Source organism: Artemia franciscana, chromosome 21 (assembly GCF_032884065.1).
Source record: "Artemia franciscana chromosome 21, ASM3288406v1, whole genome shotgun sequence".
Lineage (NCBI taxonomy): Eukaryota > Metazoa > Arthropoda > Branchiopoda > Anostraca > Artemiidae > Artemia > Artemia franciscana.
The window spans coordinates 4,031,448-4,052,203 of record NC_088883.1 but is presented as its reverse complement, the minus strand read 5'-3'; the positions used below and the strand labels follow the sequence as shown (position 1 = coordinate 4,052,203).

Genomic DNA, 20,756 nt, shown 5'->3' with positions numbered 1-20,756 from the left:
GAGGGAAAGAAGGTCCATTAAATAAGTGCCAAATAATAAAGTCAATATAATTGGATACTCGAGCAGCTGCTAAAGCAGGAACGTCATTTGAGGAGGGAAACAAGATCCATTAAATAATTACCAAGTAATAAAGTCAATATAATTGAATATTCAAGCAGCTGCTAAAAGAAAAACGTCATTTGGGGAGGGAAAGAAGGTCCATTAAATAAGTGCCAAGTAATAAAGTCAATATAATTGGATCCTCAAGCAGCTGCTAAAGCAGGAACGTCATTTGGGGAGAGAAAGAAGATCCATTAAATAAGTACCAAATAATAAAGTCAATATAATTGGATATTCAAGCAGCTGCTAAAGGAGAAACGTCATTTGGGGAGGGAAAGAAGGTCCATTAAATAAATGCCAAATAATAAAGTCAATATAATTGGATACTCAAGCAGCTGCTAAAGCAGGAACGTCATTTGAGGAGGGAAAGAAGATCCATTAAATAAGTACCAAGTAATAAAGTCAACATAATTGGATATTCAAGCAGCTGCTAAAGGAGAAACGTCATTTGGGGAGGGAAAGAAGGTCCATTAAATAAATGCCAAATAATAAAGTCAATATAATTGGATACTCAAGCACCTGCTAAAGCAGGAACGTCATTTGGAGAGGGAGAGAAGCTTCATTATATAAGTATCAAATAAGGAATAAGCCAATATAATTGGAAAATTCAAGCAGCTGCCAAAGGAGAAACGTCATTTGGGGAGGGAAAGAAGATCCATTAAATAAGTACCAAATAATAAAGTCAATATAATTGGATATTCAAGCAGCTGCTAAAGGAGAAACGTCATTTGGGGAGGGAAAGAAAATCCATTAAATAAGTACCAAATAATAAAGTCAATATAATTGGATATTCAAGCAGCTGCTAAAGGAGAAACGTCATTTGGGGAGGGAAAGAAGGTCCATTAAATAAGTGCCAAATAATAAAGTCAATATAATTGGATACTCAAGCAGCTGCTAAAGCAGGAACGTCATTTGAGGAGGGAAAGAAGATCCATTAAATAAGTACCAAGTAATAAAGTCAATATAATTGAATATTCAAGCAGCTGCTAAAGGAGAAACGTCATATGGGGAGGGAAACAAGGTCCATTAAATAGCAGCTGCTAAAGCAGGAACGCCATTTAGGAAGAGACAGAAGTTACATTACATAAGCGTCGAAAAAGGAAAAGAAAATATAATTGGGATACTGACTGAGTTTCCTTAAAGTTTGGCCTTATTCTGTAGGACGATTCTTACCTATTGGTTCTCAGACTCTCAGTATTAAGTGACAAAATGTTTTTGTCAATAAGTAACTAACACTAATTGTGTTATTTACAAATAATACAAACATAAAATTTATGCACATAAAAATTTAAAACTGCTCTGTCGCTAGAATCTCAAAAGGTTTGGAACTGAGCATAAAAATTTAGATTGTTAATGATTTATTTGATACTATAAGGCATACACCTTCTTCAATCTTTTGCTGAATTAACTATATATATATCTATATATATATAAAAATAAGTTGTCTGTCTGTCTGTGGGTCTGTGGATCTGTGGATCAGGTGACGTCATGTTTCGGCTGACGTCATGAAATTAGTTGGCGTCATTTTTGTTATGACGATGCTTAGTATATTGTAAAACACATTAATTTGGTTAATAATATACCATTTAAAACACCAAAATGAACATGCTGGAGTAGTCACTCGGTGAGAGAGGGTGTCAGAACGGAGAATGAAGGTCCCAGGTTCAAATCCTGGTTAGGCTAAAAAAGGTAAAAAACTAAAAACTAAAAAAAAAACTGAAAAAACTAAAAAAAGGCAAAAACTACAAAAAACTAAAAACTAATAAAAAATGAAAAAGCCGAAAAACTAAAAAAACTAAAGAAACTAAAAAAAGGAAAAAACTGAAAAAACTAAAAACTAAAAAAAACTAAAAAAAAGGAAAAATGAAAAATAGAAGAGAAAAAGAATACTAATAAAATTAAAAATAAAAATAAAAAAAAATAAAAAAGATAAAAAGCTAAAAAAAGGTAAAAACCAATAAAAACTAAAAAGAAAAAAAGGTAAAAAACTAAAAAAAAAATTCATCTAAAAAACTAAAAAAAACTAAAAAACGTAAAAACTAAAAGAACTAAAAAAGTAAAAAAAAAACTAAAAAAAGGAAAAAACTGAAAAATAAGCGGGATATAAAACAGGGGGATATAAATGACGACCGGGACACTGGGACATAAGGAATATAAATGAATCAGAAAATACAACTCATGTTTCCAAATGACGTCGTTTGGAGCCCAAATTGAAAATCCAGATCAATTTATGTCTACTTTCAAAGTAAAAGGGCAAATTTATCATAGAGCAGGGTCTCTTCTACCATTCTCAGGCGAGAATCATAAATTTTTACAATTGTACTTCATCAGTGATAGAAATTCTGAATTGAATGCACGTTGCGAAATTTCTCCCAACATTGAAAGGACAATCGTTTCCCAATTACAACATCTTTTCCACGAAAATAATAATTTAGTGCGTCTGTTCAAAACAGCCATCGATTTGATGCCTACTTATACGCATAAAATTGTTATTTCCGCTGACAAAACGCCTCCTGGCCAACATGTGCGTAGATACAATGCTCCAACTATCGACGAAGTGGCCATCGTTATGGTCAAGGATCAGTTTTTACCTCGAGATATTATTCTCAGGGTTTCCACCACACGTGCTACAACTAAAAATAGGCCTACCAATAATACTTTTAAGAAATATAAACCCACCAAAGCTTTGCTATGGCACTCGACCTGCCGTAAAAAAAACAATGGAAAACCTAATAGAGGCCACAATCTTGACAGGGCCTTTTGAGGGTGAGGCTGTTCTTATTCCTCGCATTCCCAAGATTCCAACGGATCTGCCTTTTCAATTTAAAAGATTGCAATTCCCAATTCGATTAGCATTTGCAATCACCATTAACAAAGCTCAAGGTCAATCATTAGAAAAATGTGGTATAGATCTTAATACTGATTGTTTTTCCCATTGACAATTGTACGTTGCATGTTCGAGGGTCGGTAAACCTGACAATCTATTTATATGCAGCGACAATTGGACAGCGAAGAATGTTGTATATTCGCAAGTTTTACGCAGTTAATTTGTATTTTATCTATCTATCTATCTATCTATCTATATAAAAACGAGTTGTATGTATGCATGTTTGTTTGTTTGTAAAAAGAGCGTTTGCATATGATGTCATTATTAGTACATACGGCTTTGTATATGCAGAGACAATGGGAGAGCCAAGAATGTTGTATATTCGCAATTTTTACGTAGGTTAACTCCTGCAGACGAAATGAATGCTTGCCTAAAAAATTCTAATTTATAGGCACACGTAAAAATATTAAAATTAACTACAAATATGCGTGTCCGATTGCAAAACGATGACTCTGGTCAAACAGTAGACTCAATTTCAGGACGTATACAACTACCTGCTGATTTCTGTAATTTAGTGACGTCCAAAAATGAATTGATTGAAAAAGTATTTCCGAATATTCTAAAAAATTATAAAAATAATAAATGGCTAAGTGAAAGAGCGATTCTCGCACCCAAAAATATAGACGTCCACGAAATCAACAATATTGTTTTGAACAAGATTCGAGACCAGGCAGTCCTTTACAAGTCAGTCGACACAGTTTTGGAACCAAATGAAGCGGTTAATTATCCATCTGAATTTTTAAATTCCATAGATCCTTCAGAGTTTCCACCACACGTGCTACAACTAAAAATAGGCGTACCAATAATACTTTTAAGAAATATCAACCCACCAAAGCTTTGCAATGGCACGCGACTTGCCGTAAAAAAAAACAATGGAAAACCTAATAGAGGCCACAATCTTGACAGGGCCTTATGAGGGTGAGGCTGTTCTTATTCCTCGCATTCCCATGATTCCAACGGATCTGCTTTTTCAATTTAAAAGATTGCAATTCCCAATTCGATTAGTATTTGCAATCACCATTAACAAAGCTCAAGGTCAATCATTAGAAAAATGTGGTATAGATCTTAATCCTGATTGTTTTTCCCATGGACAATTGTACGTTGCATGTTCGAGGGTCGGTAAACCTGACAATGTATTTATATGCAGCGACAATTGGACAGCGAAGAATGTTGTTTATTCGCAAGTTTTACGCAGTTAATTTGTATTGTATCTATCTATATAAAAACGAGTTATGTGGATGCATGTTTGTTTGTTTGTAAAAAGAGCGTTTGTATATGACGTCATTATTAGTACATACGGCTTTGCATATGCACAGACAATGGGAAAGCCAAGAATGTTGTTTATTCGCAATTTTTGCGTAGTTTGAAACACATATATAAATCTATCTATATTCACAGGTGGGACACAGGGACACAACTACAATGGCGCATAACTAATATGGCGCGTAACGACTTACGCGCGCGGGGGGGCTTGGGGGTCGCGAAGCGCCACCCCAACAGCTAGTATATATATATATATATATATATATATATATATATATATATATATATATATATATATATATATATATATATATACTAGCTGTTGGGGTGGCGCTTTGCACCATCCCAACACCTAGTTTCTTTTTTTTCTTTTTTAGTTTTTTTAGTTTTTTAGCTTTTTTAGTTTTTTTTATTAGTTTTTAGTTTTTTTTTTCTTTTTAGTTTTTTTTTAGTTTTTTCTTTACTTATGTCTTGGTCGTCATTTATACTCCCTGTGTCCCGGTCGTCATTTGTATCCCGGTGCTTTGTTGATGGTGATTGCTAATCGAACATTCCTTGTTTCCCGGTCGCTTTCTCTTTGAGTGTCCCGGTCGTCATTTATATTCCCTATGTGCCGGTGTCCCGGTCGTCATTTGTGTCCCGATGTCCCGGTCTGTAATTTCTTCAGTCGAAAACATGACGTCAGTCGACACACAAACATGACGTCACTCGACAGACACACACACACACAGACAACTTATTTTTATATATATAGATATACATATATATATATATATATATATATATATATATATATATATATATATATATATATATATATATATATATATATACATATATATACATATACATATATATATATATATATATATATATATATATATATATATATATATATATATATATATATATATATACTAGCTGTTGGGGTTGGCGGTTGGTTATATATATATATATATATATACTAGCTGTTGGTGTTGGGGTGGCGCTTCGCGCCACCCCAACACCTAGTTGGTGGGGCGCTTCGGGCCCCCCCAAGCCCCCCCGCGCGCGTAAGTCGTTACGCGCCATATTAGTTACGCGCCATTGTAGTTGTGTCCCTGTGTCCCACCTGTGAATATAGATAGATTTATATATGTGTTTCAAATTACGTAAAAATTGCGAATATACAACATTTTTGGCTTTCCCACTACTGGGAGCTTTCCGTTTCCAATTGCCAGCAATTGATCTGAAAATGTTTGACCAGAGTCATCGTTTTGCAATCGGACACGCATATTTGTAGTTAATTTTAATATTTTTACGTGTGCCCATAAATTAGAATTTTTCAGGCAAGCATTCATTTCGTCTGCAGGAGTTAAACTACGTAAAAATTGTGAATATACAACATTCTTGGCTTTCCCATTTTTTGTGCATATACAAAGCCGTATGTACTAATAATGACGTCATATGCAAACGCTCTTTTTACAAACAAACAAACATGCATACTTAACCGCTTCATTTGGTTCCAAAACTGTGTCGATTGACTTGTAAAGGACTGCCTGGTCTCGAATCTTGGTCAAAACAATATTGTTGATTTCGTGGACGTCTATATTTTTGGGTGCGAGAATCGCTCTTTCACTTAGCCATTTATTATTTTTATAATTTTTTAGAATATTCGGAAACACTTTTTCAATCAATTCATTTTTGGACGTCACTAAATTACAGAAATCAGCAGGTAGTTGTATACGTCCTGAAATTGAGTATCGTATCATAAATGTCTTTTTGTTCCGACGTTAACTTGGAAATGTTATTTTGTACATACGACAATAGATCACTCGTACTGTAACTTTGTTCACGATCCAATTCTACACATGTCGAAACAGCAGCGATACGGTTAGATGAAGGCATTCCCAAATACTGAAGAGGTTTGTTTGCCATACGTACGCACAAATCTTCTATAATAACTAAAGTGTAGTTATAAATTTCTGATGTAAAATCAAAAGTCATATCTGACGTCTCTAACTGTTTTCGATGGAGTATATCTACGGACATTTTTGACTTATATTTTCCCCATAACTCTGTAGGAGCTGATGGAGAGCAAGTTGTTAAAATGATGCCAAACAATGCACGAATTTCACTTGGGATTGACGTTTCGCACGCGTCATTGATGCAGTTATCCCAGTGTTGGTCATTCTCCAATAAATTCAGAGCTTGGCATGCACTACGGTAAGTGTCATGTATAGTACCGTTTACAATTCTCAAATACTCAAAGGATGTCGGACCGGGTACATTCACCAAAAGCAGGCGTAGAAAGAAGCATTCATGTTGATTGGGGTGACCGGTGTAGAGTCTTCCTATCGTGGTATCTTTGAAGATGGTAGGTTGGCCGTCGACTGACTTACCCTGTTTTCGACGTTCAAATACTTTATTTTTAGTATTCCACGTGTAATACGAAGGCACTTCAGTATACAGCAGTTTTTTGGCAAAAGAATCATTTTTGCAAAGCGAAAAAAAAGCTGTTAATGTTGTATCCGGTGGATTCAGGGCTCTTTGTTGCACGTTGGTTTCCGAGAAATAAACACGTTGACCATTCTGTAAATGTACCGCTAAGTGAACAACAGCTGGACTACGTTCATGTATCGGAAATGAAAGAATTCGCCAAACAGCTTCATTACTGCTTATGTATCTTCCAGCCTGATATTGTACGATTTCGTCGAAATCTTTGATTTTGGGCTGCAAGCCAAAAACTGCCATGTCACTGCCTTTGTTGACGTATTTACATATGTATTTGATTGCCTTTACGGAGTTACAGTATTCAACGTTTATGTGTGCATTAAATGTTTTTGATAATAATGGGGAATATGGAACAACCCACTGGTTATCTACTTCGATGGTGGTACCGTTGCCATTGTAGGTTCTTCAGTCATTTTACAATTAGAAATTTCTCTTTCAACGGTCTTCTTACAATTAAAAATTTGTCTTTGAACGATATTCTTAAATACCTGTGTCCTGGTCGTCATTTATATTCCCTGTGTCCCGGTCGTCATTTGTGTCCCGGTATCCCAGTCTGTAATTTCTCTTTGAGTGTCCCGGTCGTTATTTATTTTCCCTCTGTCCCGGTCGTCATTTGTGTCCCGGTCTGTAATTTCTCTTTGAGTGTTTTTCTTTTTAGTATTTTTTAGTTTTTTACATTTTTTCTTTTTTCAGTTTTCTTTTTCTTCTTTATTTTTCAGCTTCACTATGAAATACATATCGCCGAACCTTTGTTTTTTAAACTAAAATCTGGTAGGCATTGATGACCTTATCCAAGTCAAAATCCCAAACCCAATCATCATCGCTATCATTTTCAGTTTTGATATGTTTTGACTCTCGCTGTCCAGGTGGATCTTCATCTAACTGCGCGGTTTTGCGTTCTTTAGCCTCAAGCCTGTTTCCTTGCTGTTCTTTTGATTCCTCGGCACGCTTTCTTTTCTGACTTTCTCTATCAGCAGCAAGTTTTTTGGCATAGACTCTTTGAGCATCTTCATCGGCTTTTGCCATGGTAAGTTCATCAGTCATTGTAAACTTAAACATTAATAGATTTCTACGTGAACATATGTCTTAAATATCTTGAATGACGTCACCGTCAAAGCAAAAATGACGACAACTAATTTCATGACGTCAGTGGACACAGAAACATGACGTCACCTGATCCACAGACAGACAACTTATTTATATATATATAGATATATATATATATGTATATATTAGTATGTATTACTTTATATTACATATAATGTATTACTTATATGTATTTCTTTGAATGAGCCAAAAGTCAGTTAACAGTCATTACGTGCTTTTTGAAATCATCAGAAAATATCAAAATAATTTGGGCTTAAGTTTAGCTTTATTTTAAACAAAAAAATTTGAAATCTAACTATTAGCAGATACGATAGTTTGGCAACAGTATGGCCTGCGGAAAGAAACGTTGTTTAAAGCCAGGATACAAAACATTTCATAAATGTAGAAAAGAACTATGATTATATGCCAGAGGAAAAGTATGAAAAATAAACTCCAACTTACCATTCTCTGATAAATTGGGGCTTCGAAGTCGATTCCTCTATTTGCTGATCCTCTGCTATCAATTGCAACAACATTATAGCCACATGCAACAAGAGCGTTCATCCTTGGCTGCCACTTGCACTGCAAAAATAAATACTTACACGGCGAAAATAGTGCTGCAAAAATAAATACTTAAACTGCAAAAATAGCACTGCAAAAATAAATAGTTACAATGCAAAAATAAATAGTTACACTGCAAAAATAAATACTTACACTGCAAAAATAAATACTTAAACTGCAAAAAAAGCACTGCAAAAATAAATAAATACACTGCAAAAATAGCACAGCAAAAATAAATACTTAGACCATCCAATTGAATCCTAAAGTGAAGATGGCTAAACAAAAAGCTAAGTTCTGGCTCCGTATGTGGATAGCCTGTGATCGTCCTCCTTCTGGTCCAGTACATCAAATAAAACAGAAAACCAAACGAGAGTACGAATATTCCCTTCGTACAGCGAGACTGAATGCCCGGGATGGTCCTTGTGACAAAAAATCCTGGGATCGTGTTATAAACAGTGTAAAGTGTTCACCCCCAATTAATTTGTCTCTTCGGCTATGTGACTTCGTTTCTCATTATAAAAATATTTTGCTTTCATTTAATATTAATCTCCAAAATCATTTTACAAAGCTTGTCAACTCAATCCTCCCAATTCGTGTCAACCAATCTCAAGCGTTAGCGGTGGAATCTGGTGTTATACTCCGAGCTCTAAGCAAGTGAATAAGTCTGAGTCTTTCGATAGTGATGGTCTTTGCTTCAAGTTTTTTGCTTATGATTGTCCTGAACTGCTGAAGCATTTGCAGTTATTGTTTCAGATGTGTTTGGCACAGTCCGTTGTGCCAGATAGTTTTTTGTCCGGTTGTATATCATAGTCAAGAGGGGTAAGGACCCCAGTGCTTGCTCTAATTGCCGGCCTATGACTGTGTCTTGTTAGTAAGCTATTTGAATATGTACTGCTACCGGCCATTAACTCCAAGTGCAATTTTACGCCCTTCCAGCTTGGTTTTAGAAAAGGTATGGGCTGCGTTCAAGCTCACCATATTGTGGGTCGGCTAATGAAACAAGCTGTTGCTCAAAAAAGTCCCCTGTATTGTTTGACTGTTGACATATCTAGTGCTTTTGACAATGTAATTCATTCAAATGCTTTGTTTTCTCTAGCAGACTCAGGTGTTAACCTTTCTATTGTTTCCGTGCCTAAGTATTGGTATGCTAATTCTTCAGTTAGGGTGAAGTGGAATGGTACTGTAGGGGAGTATATTCCTGTTAAAAAAGGCGTTAGGCAAGGTGCCGTGTTATCCCCGATCATATTTAAATGTGTTTTAGCTTCGTGTCTCCAACGTCTTCAACCGTCAATTTTTTACATTGATAATTTAGGCATTAGTCACGTTGCATATGCTGATGATGTTCTGCTTCTTAGCCGGACAAAACATAGTCTAATTACCAACTTTGACCGGTTTTTAGCCGCATACGACTTATTTAAGCAGAAGACTACTTTTCTTTAAAAATTAGATTTTACATATAATTACTATATGTAGTAATTACAGTATTTATATAGTATATTTTACAGTATATTATAGTACAGTATATTACAAATTTTTAATATACATGACGAATTTTCAATTAAGGTATGAGTTATTGGTTGTTTTTGACAAGATAATACTATGTTTTCTCAGTCATTTTTTACAAAATGATACTAAATTTTCTCAGTGCCAAAATTATTTATAGTTGGGTTAGATCAAAAAGTGCTTAAATTTTGTGATGGGTTAGAAGCAATAATTGGTAAAGAGAATAAAAAAAGGCATCAAGTGGTATGTTCACTTTATTGGTAAGTCATTTATATGAACTGTGATACATTTACCCAACATGTCTAGACATATAAAATTAAATAAAAAAAAAAAAAACTAAAAACAATGTATAAATCAAATAAATCATACATAAATACAATAAAGACACAAAACTTAAGACTTTCCTTGTTTAAGGAAAAGACCACTCTTTTTTAAAAATTAGATTTTATATATAATTACTATATATAGTATATTATACAGTATATTATAGTATATATAGTATATTATACAGTATATTATAGTACAGTATATTATATTATAGTGCTGGTGCTTGTAGTGTAAGATTTCAGTTTGACAAGAGAGGAGGAACAGCGGGTACTGAATTTCATTGTTCAGTGTTTTATAGCACATATTACTTTATGTAATATGTGCTATTCCATAAAGCAATTGGTTCACTTTCATACTGAACAGAACATTGAATATTCCTTTATTTTGGATACAAATCTCCAATTACCAGCCAACACCTCTGTACACCACTTTGTGGTTTTTCTTTGTCCAAAATCAAATCACCCCCCTCCACATAACTGATTTTAAATATGAGACTGGGCAAGCGTATAATTTTTAATACCAGGAAGTATTTTATACCAGCTTCCGACTTAAGTCAACTACAATTACCAATGTGGCAAAAAAGTGGTAAAGAATACCACTCCTTTTTCAACAAGGTGTAAAACCACTTTGTGGTTTTTCTTTGTCAAAAATCAAATCACCCCTCCATATAACTGATCTTAAATATGAGACTGGGCAAGCGTATAACTTTTAATACCAGGAAGTATTTTATACCAGCTTTCGACTTATTTCAACTAAAATTACCACTGTGGCAAAAAAGTGGTAAAGGTCACCACTCCTTTTTCAACAAGGTGAATTTATGTTTGTGAGCGCAGTGAGAGGATCCTCGCCGGTAAACTATTGGGTCTATGATTTGATCCTAGCCGTTTCAAGGAAAATTGCACAAAATAGGGGAAATTATTTAGTCCCTCAAAGAGCAGTGACTCATTGAGGTAAATATAGCCAAAAACTGTCAAAACTTGTTCAGTATTGGCCGATGGCGGGTTTAAAGTGCTTCTTTTTTTCTTTTTTTTTTCCAAACGCTTCATTTTTTTAACCCTACTGTCAGTCTAGCTTTTTTTTCTTCAGAATAATAGTCAAAAGATTCAGTTGAACCCCTACTTAATTGTTAGTCTAAGGTTCAACTCAATAAAACATTCAGTTGAAGTGAAAACACTTTTTACACGATGGCGGTTTAAACTGATTCAATCTAAATCTCATTAATGACAAATGCTATTTACTAATGCTAACTAACAACAAAAACTACTTAAACACATGCTATCTAAATCGATATACTGATTGATGGCTGATTTTACTGATTTTGTTCTCTGACAAATTAATATGTTAAATTTATAAAACAAGCTAATTTTTTTTTACAAATTTAAGATAATTGTCAGGAAAATATCACATTTTTGTGAAAGAGCCAGGTACTACAATCAACTCATTACATAGCCGAGCCGCCTTACACCATCACAGCAGCATAAGCTCTTCCTCTCCTTAGTATTTCCAGTGCTTTCCTCTTTACTCCCACCCATGTAGATTTCCTTTAAATCCTTTCTAATGACTTCTTCCTACACTAATCGGAGATTACCATCTTTCGTTTGGCCCCAGAAAACACGATGGCGAATAGCCAAAGCGCCCGATATTTGGCAATATATCATCCTTCATCCGAAAAGCGTTACCTTGCCAATCTAATGCCCCTAAAAAGGAAGATAGCAGCACATTCTTCGCATAGATTATAATATTTTTTGCGCTTCAACGGCTGCAGTGAACTGTTTGTGTGTGAAGCTTTTTCGCGATTTTCTACTATCCGCGAGCCGTTTTGCGTTAAAAAAAAGAAAAAAAAGAAAGATAGCAGCACATTCTTCGCATAGATTATAATATTTTTTGCGCTTCAACGGCTGCAGTGAACTGTTTGTGCGTGAAGTTTTTCGCGATTTTCTACTATCCGCGAGCCGTTTTGCGTAAAAAAAAAAAAGAAAAAAAAGAAAGATAGCAGCACATTCTTCGCATAGATTAAAATATTTTTTGGGCTTCAACCGCTGCAGTGAACTGTTTGTGTGTGAAGTTTTTCGCGATTTTCTACTATCCGCGAGCCGTTTTGCGTAAAAAAAAAAAAGAAAGATAGCAGCACATTCTTCGCATAGATTATAATATTTTTTGCGCTTCGACGGCTGCAGTGAACTGTTTGTGCGTGAAGTTTTTCGCGATTTTCTACTATCCGCGAGCCGTTTTGCGTTAAAAAAAAGGAAAAAAAAGAAAGATAGCAGCACATTCTTCGCATAGATTACAATATTTTTTGCGCTTCAACGGCTGCAGTGAACTGTTTGTGCGTGAACATTTTCGAGATTTTCTGCTATCCGTGAGCCGTTTTGCGTTAAAAAAAAGAAGAAAAAAAAAAGAAAGATAGCAGCACATTCTTCGCAGAGACTATAATATTTTTGCGTTTCAACGGCTGCAGTGAACTGTTTGTGTGTGAACTTTTTTGCGATTTTCTGCTATCCGCGGGCCGTTTTGCGTAAAAAAAAAAAAAAGAAAGATAGCAGCACATTCTTCGCATAGATTATAATATTTTTTTTTGCTTCAACGGCTGCAGTGAACTGTTTGTGTGTGAACATTTTTGTAATTTTCTGTTATCCACGAGCCGTTTTGCGTTAAAAAAAAGAAAAAAAAAAGAAAGATAGCAGCACATTCTTCGCAGAGACTATAATATTTTTTTTGGCTTCAAAGGCGGCAGTGAACTGTTTGTGTGTGAACATTTTTGCAATTTTCTGCTATCCACGAGCCATTTAGCGCAAAAAAAGAAGAAGAAAAAAAATCGCATCAGTGGGAACCAAGACTAACTCATTAATTGGCGAACTGACAAGTTTACAGGAAATATACCTCGCGACGAGGATACAATAAAAACGGGTTAATCAATGAAACTATATTTCGTTAAAACCAAAATAAAACACAAAACACTAAAAGAAAGACCCTATCTATGTAATGGTGAAAGCACAGCAAAGGTGAAAGGGTAACCTTTGGATCCCATTGATGCAATTTTTTGATGCAAAAACGACTCACGGATAACGGATGCACGAAAACCGCGAAAACATTCACACAGAAACGGTTCACTGCAGCCGTTGAAACGCAAAATAATATTATGCGATACTTAAAAATTATATGCATAGGAGTAACTAAATTAAGTTCTAGAAGCCAAGAAAAATATTCAAAGGGCTAGCCTGTAATAGCCTAGGGTAGCTATGCCTAATAGAAAATACGATTCTTATCTTCCCTGCTCGTTTCCCTGGAAATATCCCCAGAGGCTTCGCATCTTAAAATCTTGTATTAAAAGGGCACCACCCTTTTCAAAAAATATTATGTCCCGTTCTCCAATTAACGAGCCTATATTTAACAGCCTATGCATAAGAATAGGTTAAATCAAGTTCTAAAAGGAAAGTAAAATATTCAAAGGGCTAGGCTGTATTGGGCCTAGGCTGTAAGGGCTATGCCAAATTAGAAATGCAACCAAGCAGGGTTTCTGTTCTCCAGGATTTTTGTTCGTGTGGGGGGGGGGGATGAGAAAAAGCTGTGAAAACGCATCAAAATTTGTTTATATGTATTTTTTTACGTTTTTACAAAAACGATTCTGGGGGGGGGGCATATTGAACCCCCATCCCCCTAGAGTCGGCCTTGCTACGAATACTCTTCTACTTACCGTTCTATTTAATACATTTGGCTACATCTCTCATGTTAACCAATTATTTAGGCCAATCACTAATACTAAATAATACTATTTACCATGAAACTATTAGTAACTAGCTGTACTTCAGGTCCTCCGTAAACTGACACAAGAGTAGGGTACTTTTTTCCAGGGATGCGACCAGTAGGCCGAATTATTGCACCATAAATCGTTTCACCACTTTTAATCTGACAGCTAAATATCTCCGGTGTCATTGAAAAACCAGAATCAGGAACTGGAAAGAAAAAGGTGTAATTTAGAATAGATAATTGTATTTGATTGTATTGTATTTGTATTTGTGTATTTGATCATGGCTAGATTTGCTCAGACCTGTACACATGAAGTAGTTCAGGAAGAGCGGGGGCAAATTCTAAAGATCACTAAAAACGACAAATTAGGTGAAAAATATAAGAAATAATCGATTATCCAAAAATATTTCAGCGGTGGGGGATTCAGGCAGGACTCCCATTCCCCTCTACACCCCATGAGTTCGCTCCTGAACATGGTATAGTCAGAAGAATATGAGGCTGGACAAAGAAAAGAATAATGCACTAGCCGTTTTTTCCAACGATGATTTTCTATGTTCAGTCAAAAACTGGATATAAAAAGGCGATTGCTGAGCATGGAATATATCCGCAAGTCGGGGTATATTACCCTTATGATGAAAGATAGACTACCCAAAACGGTACTGGAGTGGTAGTCAGAGGAAACCAGAAGAAAAGGAAGGGCGAATAACACATCTCATCACCTGAAAAGTCTCAACCCGCCCAAACACAACGGGGTCTTCCGAGTAGCAGCACATACGGGGGTGACTGATTATTCTTTCAGAAAGTCCCAGGTGCCTAAGGCTACACATGACAAACTAAAGTCTAAGACTCTAAGATCAGTAAGGCACAGACACACTGATATTGCAGATAGAATAGGAACATCTATAGAATAAAGTGGAAGTTTTAAAATGCTGGAACTTCATCACTAAAATGGGAAATTGGACAATCCAATTGATTCCAATTGATTTAGACAATCCAATTAAGCATAAAGATACAGTTATCAAAATCCGCGGTCATGAAGCTATTCATAGTGCCAAAGCCTTGGGAGATAGAATTTTTGTTCGGATTGACACTACTGCAGCAACAGATTTTTGTGAGGCTACTTATAGCGTGCTAAATAACTGCGATGCTAGAATTAAAGAATACAAATTCTTTGGAATTGTGAAAATTGTAGATAAAGCCTATGCAGGGGAGCTGTTTTGCGTTGCGATGGTGTTGGTGATGCAAATAGGACTGGCAACTCGATCACAGTAAAAGTGTCTTTTCAAGACGCTTTTGCGCTCTCTAATGCTCGCCGGTCGGGCTTAAAAAAATGGGATATGAAATATTCCGAGTTTTTGAATATATATGGCTCTTCGTTGCTGCCACAAGTGTCAATCACCTCATTGCCTAGCAGCAAAATGCGACCAAGCTATAAAATGTCCTAGATGTGCTGGTTCCCATGGGTCTGCAAAAGTCACTTACCGTGCCAACAGCGGGGATGCTTATTTTGCTTTCAGTTTAAGTTTCGTGTCATTCAGAATGTTCCCAAAAAGAGCCAAAAGGCAAAGAAATGAGTGCCAAAGAAATGAACCCCGCATGTAAAATTGAGCAGCCAAAGGGAAATAAAGAAAAAAAAGAAAAAAAAAGAAGGGGTTACAGAAATTCTATTAACATTCGAGAAGACACGTCGGACATATGGGCCAAAATCCAACATTTCGAGGAAACAAACACTAAGTAAGGAGGGACATGGCTCAATAGTAACCGAAACTCTAAAAAAGGAATTTGAATAACAATTAAGGCATAAAAAGAATTTTTTTCTGCTGATTCCAAACATATAAAGTTCATTAAGTTTAATGTCACACATCAAACGCCACAAGCCTGAGAATATTTGCCTGATTTTCGAAGCATGGGGAAAACACCCCTGAAAGGAAAATGGTCGGGGAAAAAATCACACCATTGGATTCAGCATATTAGATCGAAATTTTGAGATAGCCATTTTGTCCAGCATAGTTGAAAGGCCCATTAAAATTTTGAGATAGCCATTTTGTTCAGCATAGTTGAAAGGCCGAATAACTATGCCTTTGGAGATATCCTGACCCACAAACCCCGTGGGTAAAGGTCTTTAAGTTACAAAATTTGTCCATTGTTTACGTATAGTATTTGTTATTGGCAAGTATGCATATATTTTTCGGGGTGGGGGAGAAGAATTTTCTTCTGGTCGAATTTTCTGCAGGGATAATTTTCCATGGGAAGGGAAGTTTCCAGGTGGTGAATTTTTCTGGAGAAATTTTACATTAGGGAATTTGCCAGAATTGTTACACGAAACTCCTATGTTTTACTTTCTCGTTACCGACCCAAATTTACGCGTGGAGATGTTAAGGGTGATTGTCGGGGGTAAATTTTCACCAGGATCGAATCGTCTAGAGAATAAATCCATGGGGAGGAGGGATTTATCTATGGAGATGTAGCCAGTTTTCCTGGCATTACTTAAAAAACGATCAGAAATTAAATGAAAAAAAAAAACGAAACTTTTTTTCAACTGAAAGTAAGGAGCAACATTAAAACTTATAACCGAACAGAAATTATTACGTAAATAATAACAATAATAGTAATAATATGCTGCAATAAAAAGGCTTTCGCCTGAAGAGCTGGTAGTCAGCCATAACCATTTCTGGGGGGAGGTTGTTCCACTCCTTGACTACTCGGTTCGAGAAAGCCCGCCTTCCAGCTTCTTTAATAAAACTGCTTTGTTTTAGCTTACAGTTGTGTCTTTGCAGATTATTTGGGTTGAAGAAGAGTATTTCCTCTGGTCCAGTGTTCTTGTAGTATTTGTGACATAACTTGAAAGTTTCAATAATATCACTTTGGAGGAATCTATAGGAGATGGAATATGACGGGATTGCTCCCCCTCTACACCTCGCTCTTTACGCTAAAGTTTGAATTATGTCTCAATACTTTAAGAACGACTCCCGAACACTGTTCTTTTAATTAGAACAATAAGAAGCTTTTTTACGAGTACTAAAAACTTTAGCGTAAAGAGCAAGATTTTGAGGAGGAGCAACCCCTCTCATATACGTAACATTTCTGTTCGTTTTAAGTTTTAATGTTGCTCCTTACTTTTAGTTGAAAAACTTGTTTTTTTTTCATTTAAATTTATAATGTCACCACAGTTTCTCAAGAGCCCCCCCCCCCAAAGGAAAAACAACTGAAAAACGGTGACTTTATTATGTACTTTTTTCAGACTTCAGACAGATTAAGGGCCACGTGCCGATGATTATATCTATGGTGCTGTGCCAAATAAACCTGAGATAATTTTTCTAAACCCAGCGACAAGCCCTCAGGCATGCATGGATAAAAACCTAGAAGATCCTCTGTAATTTCGACTACTTAGAGAGCATCGCAATTAAAGGTACTTGAACACACATAACACTAACCATAGGTATTGTGTTCGCACATCGTATGTTGGTAAAATTAAACTAATTAGAAGGCAATAATCAATGCTTAGTTTTTCCACTTTCTATAAGAAAATATCACTTAAAAGAGAATATACTGGGAATAATACATGTAAACTGGAGGCCTCTCTCGAATGACCCCTGACTAATAATACATTATCATTATTTCATTTTTATTCCTGGATGAAAAATCTAACACTAACACTAACCATAGGTATTGTGTTCGCACATCGTATGTTGGTAAAATTAAACTAATTAGAAGGCAATAATCAATGCTTAGTTTTTCCACTTTCTATAAGAAAATATCACTTAAAAGAGAATATACTGGGAATAATACATGTAAACTGGAGGCCTCTCTCGAATGACCCCTGACTAATAATACATTATCATTATTTCATTTTTATTCCTGGATGAAAAATCTGGGTATGATTCTACGTTCTAAGAACCTTAGAACGTAAATTACCACGTAGAACGTAGATTAGAACCTTCGAGCGTATATTACCCTAGAGAGCCATTTAGCTCGATCATCCCTCTGTATACGTAAGTTTTAGATCTGTTGGTTACATGGCTATACCTTTGTCAGGGGCTACTAAAACCATGCTGGTATCACTCGATAGGACCCACATAGAACCAGAAGATCTGAAAAAGCGAGTTATAGCGTCAACCCATTCCTTTGTTGCTTGTATGAAGAAACTCTAGGTGAATGGTTGGCTAGTTGCGCATCAGGGACCACGGTTTTAGCAGCCTGGCACCATGAATTTTTTCATTAAAGAAATATTTCGAAACTTAGGATTGATTTTTTCACTTATCACCCATGCCTTTGCCTGTTCTGTGTATTCTGTGCTCTTTTTTTTGCTACTTTTAATCGGTAAATGACTCTAATCACTAGTCACCTTATTTTTACCTAATCACCACGATTTAGCAGCCTGGTGCCATGAATTTTTTCATTGAACAAATATTTCGAAACTTAGGATTGATATTTTCACTGATCACTCACGCCTTTGCCTGTTCTGTGTATTCTGTGCTCTTTTTTTGGCTACTTTTAATCCGTAAATGACTCTAATCACTAGTCACCTTATTTTTACCTAATCACCACGATTTAGCAGCCTGGTGCCATGAATTTTTTCATTAAACAAATATTTCGAAACTTAGGATTGATATTTTCACTGATCACTCACGCCTTTGCCTGTTCTGTGTATTCTGTGCTCTTTTTTTGGCTACTTTTAATCGGTAAATGACTCTAATCACTAGTCACCTTATTTTTACCTAATCACCACGATTTAGCAGCCTGGTGCCATGAATTTTTCTCTTCGAGTACAATGAATAGTTAATAATTTCAACGATAAATATTTCTAGTTTAAACCTTTTTTATTATATTTTACGAAAACATGTGAAGCACATATTTCATTACTTTTAAATTTAAAAAGAATTGATACCCAGGAAGCGCTCCTGGGAATATTTAATATTTTTATTCAAAGTTTAATATTTTTTTCCCTTGAAAGGTGGCAGTAAACTAAATAACTTTGGAACCATTAATTTAGCTTCCATTCTAAACTAGACTAGATGGCGCCGATAGCCCGATATGTCCAGGTTCATCTTTTTTCTTGGTAAAGGACCCTAATCACCCAAGTCCCCTAATAACTCAAGTGCAAGTCTCTATTTCCGTGTATGTTTGCAGCGGTATTAACGAAGAAGACAGTCCGGTTTTTGGATTCTTTTTTTTTTATTAATATTTGTTTTTTTATCTATTTTACTACTACATTTGCGCTTTCTCTTTTTTCACTCTTTTACCGTTAACATTTGTTTTCAAATTTGGATAATCTTATATTGATAATAAAAAGGCATTTCAAAAATCCATCAAATAATAAAGCTAAAAGCTGTAGCTTGTAAAACTGCAGCAGATGTCAGAAGAAGGGAGGGTATGCACGAGCTACGAAAGTAACGTTCGTTATTGTCCTCCTTAAAACGTAAGTCCTTCAAAAGTACCGTCTGCTACTTCACGAACTATTTCCTAAATCCTCTCAAGCGGGATTCCTAAATTGCTAAAATTCCTAAAATAAACCTCTCAAGGTTTATTTGGCACAGCACCATAGATATAATCATCCGCACGTGGCCCTTAATCTGTCTGAAGTCTGAAAAAAATTCATAATAAAGTCACCGTTTTTCAGTTTTTTTTTCTTGGGGGGGGGGGGGAATCGCTCTTGAGAAACTCTGTGGTGACCTTATGAATTTAAATGAAAAAAAAAACAAGTTTTTCAACTAAAAGTAAGGAGCAACATTAAAACCTAAAACAAACAGAAATTGTTATGTATATGAGAGGGGTTGCTCCTCCTCAAAACCTCGCTCTTTACGCTAAAGTTTTTAGAATTTTTAGAAAAAGCTTCTTATTGTTCTAATTAAAAGAACAGTGTTTGGGACTCGTTCTTAAAGAATTGAGACAGAATTCAAATTTTAGCTTAAAGAGCGAGATGTAGAGGGGGAGCAACCACCGTCATATTCCATCTTCTATAGACTCCTCCAAAGTGATCTTATCGAAACTTTCAAGCTATGTCACAAATACTACAAGACCACTGGACCAGAGGAAATACTCTTCTTCAACACAAATAATCGGCAAAGACACAAAAATCCATCAAATAATAAAGCTAAAAGCTGTAGCTTGTAAAAGCGCAGCAGATATCAGAAGAAGGAAGGGTATGCACGAGCTACGAAAGTAACGTTCGTTATTGTCCTCCTTAAAACGTAAGTCCTTCAAAAGTACCGTCTGCTACTTCACAAACTATTTCCTAAAATCCTCTCAAACATCTCCCTCATAATCCAATTGAAAAATCTCGAAACCAAATTTACTAAAATCATAACCACTCGATAAGTATTTACTCTTCATAAATTATCAGCTTTGAGTTAACATTTAGACGGCCGCCAGATGGTTACTATACACACCCCTCCTATATACCCCAACTTCCTATATAGAATCTGCCACACTTCAATTTGCAATGACATAGTCAATAAAGTTAACTGTTTAAAAATTTCACCATGATATCTTGCGTGCTCTTTAATTTTGTTACTTTAAAACTGCCCCTGATTTTATAAAGCAAGAGAAATCAATTATCACAAACAGCTTTAACTTATAGCATGCTTGTACATAAGAAATTAGTGCGATAATCATTCTCATAAAAAAACAAAAATACAATGCAGACAAAATATCAATTATCAGAAACAGCTTTAACTTATAATATACTTGTGCACAAGAAATGGGTGCGATAGTCAGTCTCATAAAAAAATATATAAAAAAATCATAAAATATTTTGATCATAATTTTTTTTTGATAAAGTAAGGTTTCA

General features: G+C 35.5%; 2 protein-coding genes across 2 annotated transcripts in view; both read right to left on the bottom strand.

Moving 5' to 3' along the window:
- LOC136040834 (dipeptidyl peptidase 8-like) overlaps positions 1-20,756 on the bottom strand; it is a gene marked incomplete in the record, with an annotated part of 92,399 nt that overhangs the window by 9,917 nt on the left and 61,726 nt on the right. Inside the window, 2 exon segments of the mRNA XM_065725175.1 lie at positions 8,291-8,410; positions 13,997-14,172. Coding sequence (XP_065581247.1) covers positions 8,291-8,410; positions 13,997-14,172 — 296 coding nt within the window.
- Positions 5,334-7,902, bottom strand: LOC136040835 (uncharacterized). Its single transcript, XM_065725177.1, has 2 exons — positions 7,419-7,902; positions 5,334-7,306 (listed from the first exon to the last, which is right to left on the bottom strand). The coding sequence occupies exon 2, from the start codon at positions 6,980-6,982 to the stop codon at positions 5,957-5,959; it is 1,026 nt and encodes a 341-aa protein (XP_065581249.1). The 5' UTR covers positions 6,983-7,306; positions 7,419-7,902; the 3' UTR covers positions 5,334-5,956.

What these genes read in the sequence shown, in the direction of transcription:
- LOC136040835 (XM_065725177.1), bottom strand. Translation starts at nt 6,982, where the DNA reads ATGGCAGTTTTTGGCTTGCAGCCCAAAATCAAAGATTTCGACGAAATC.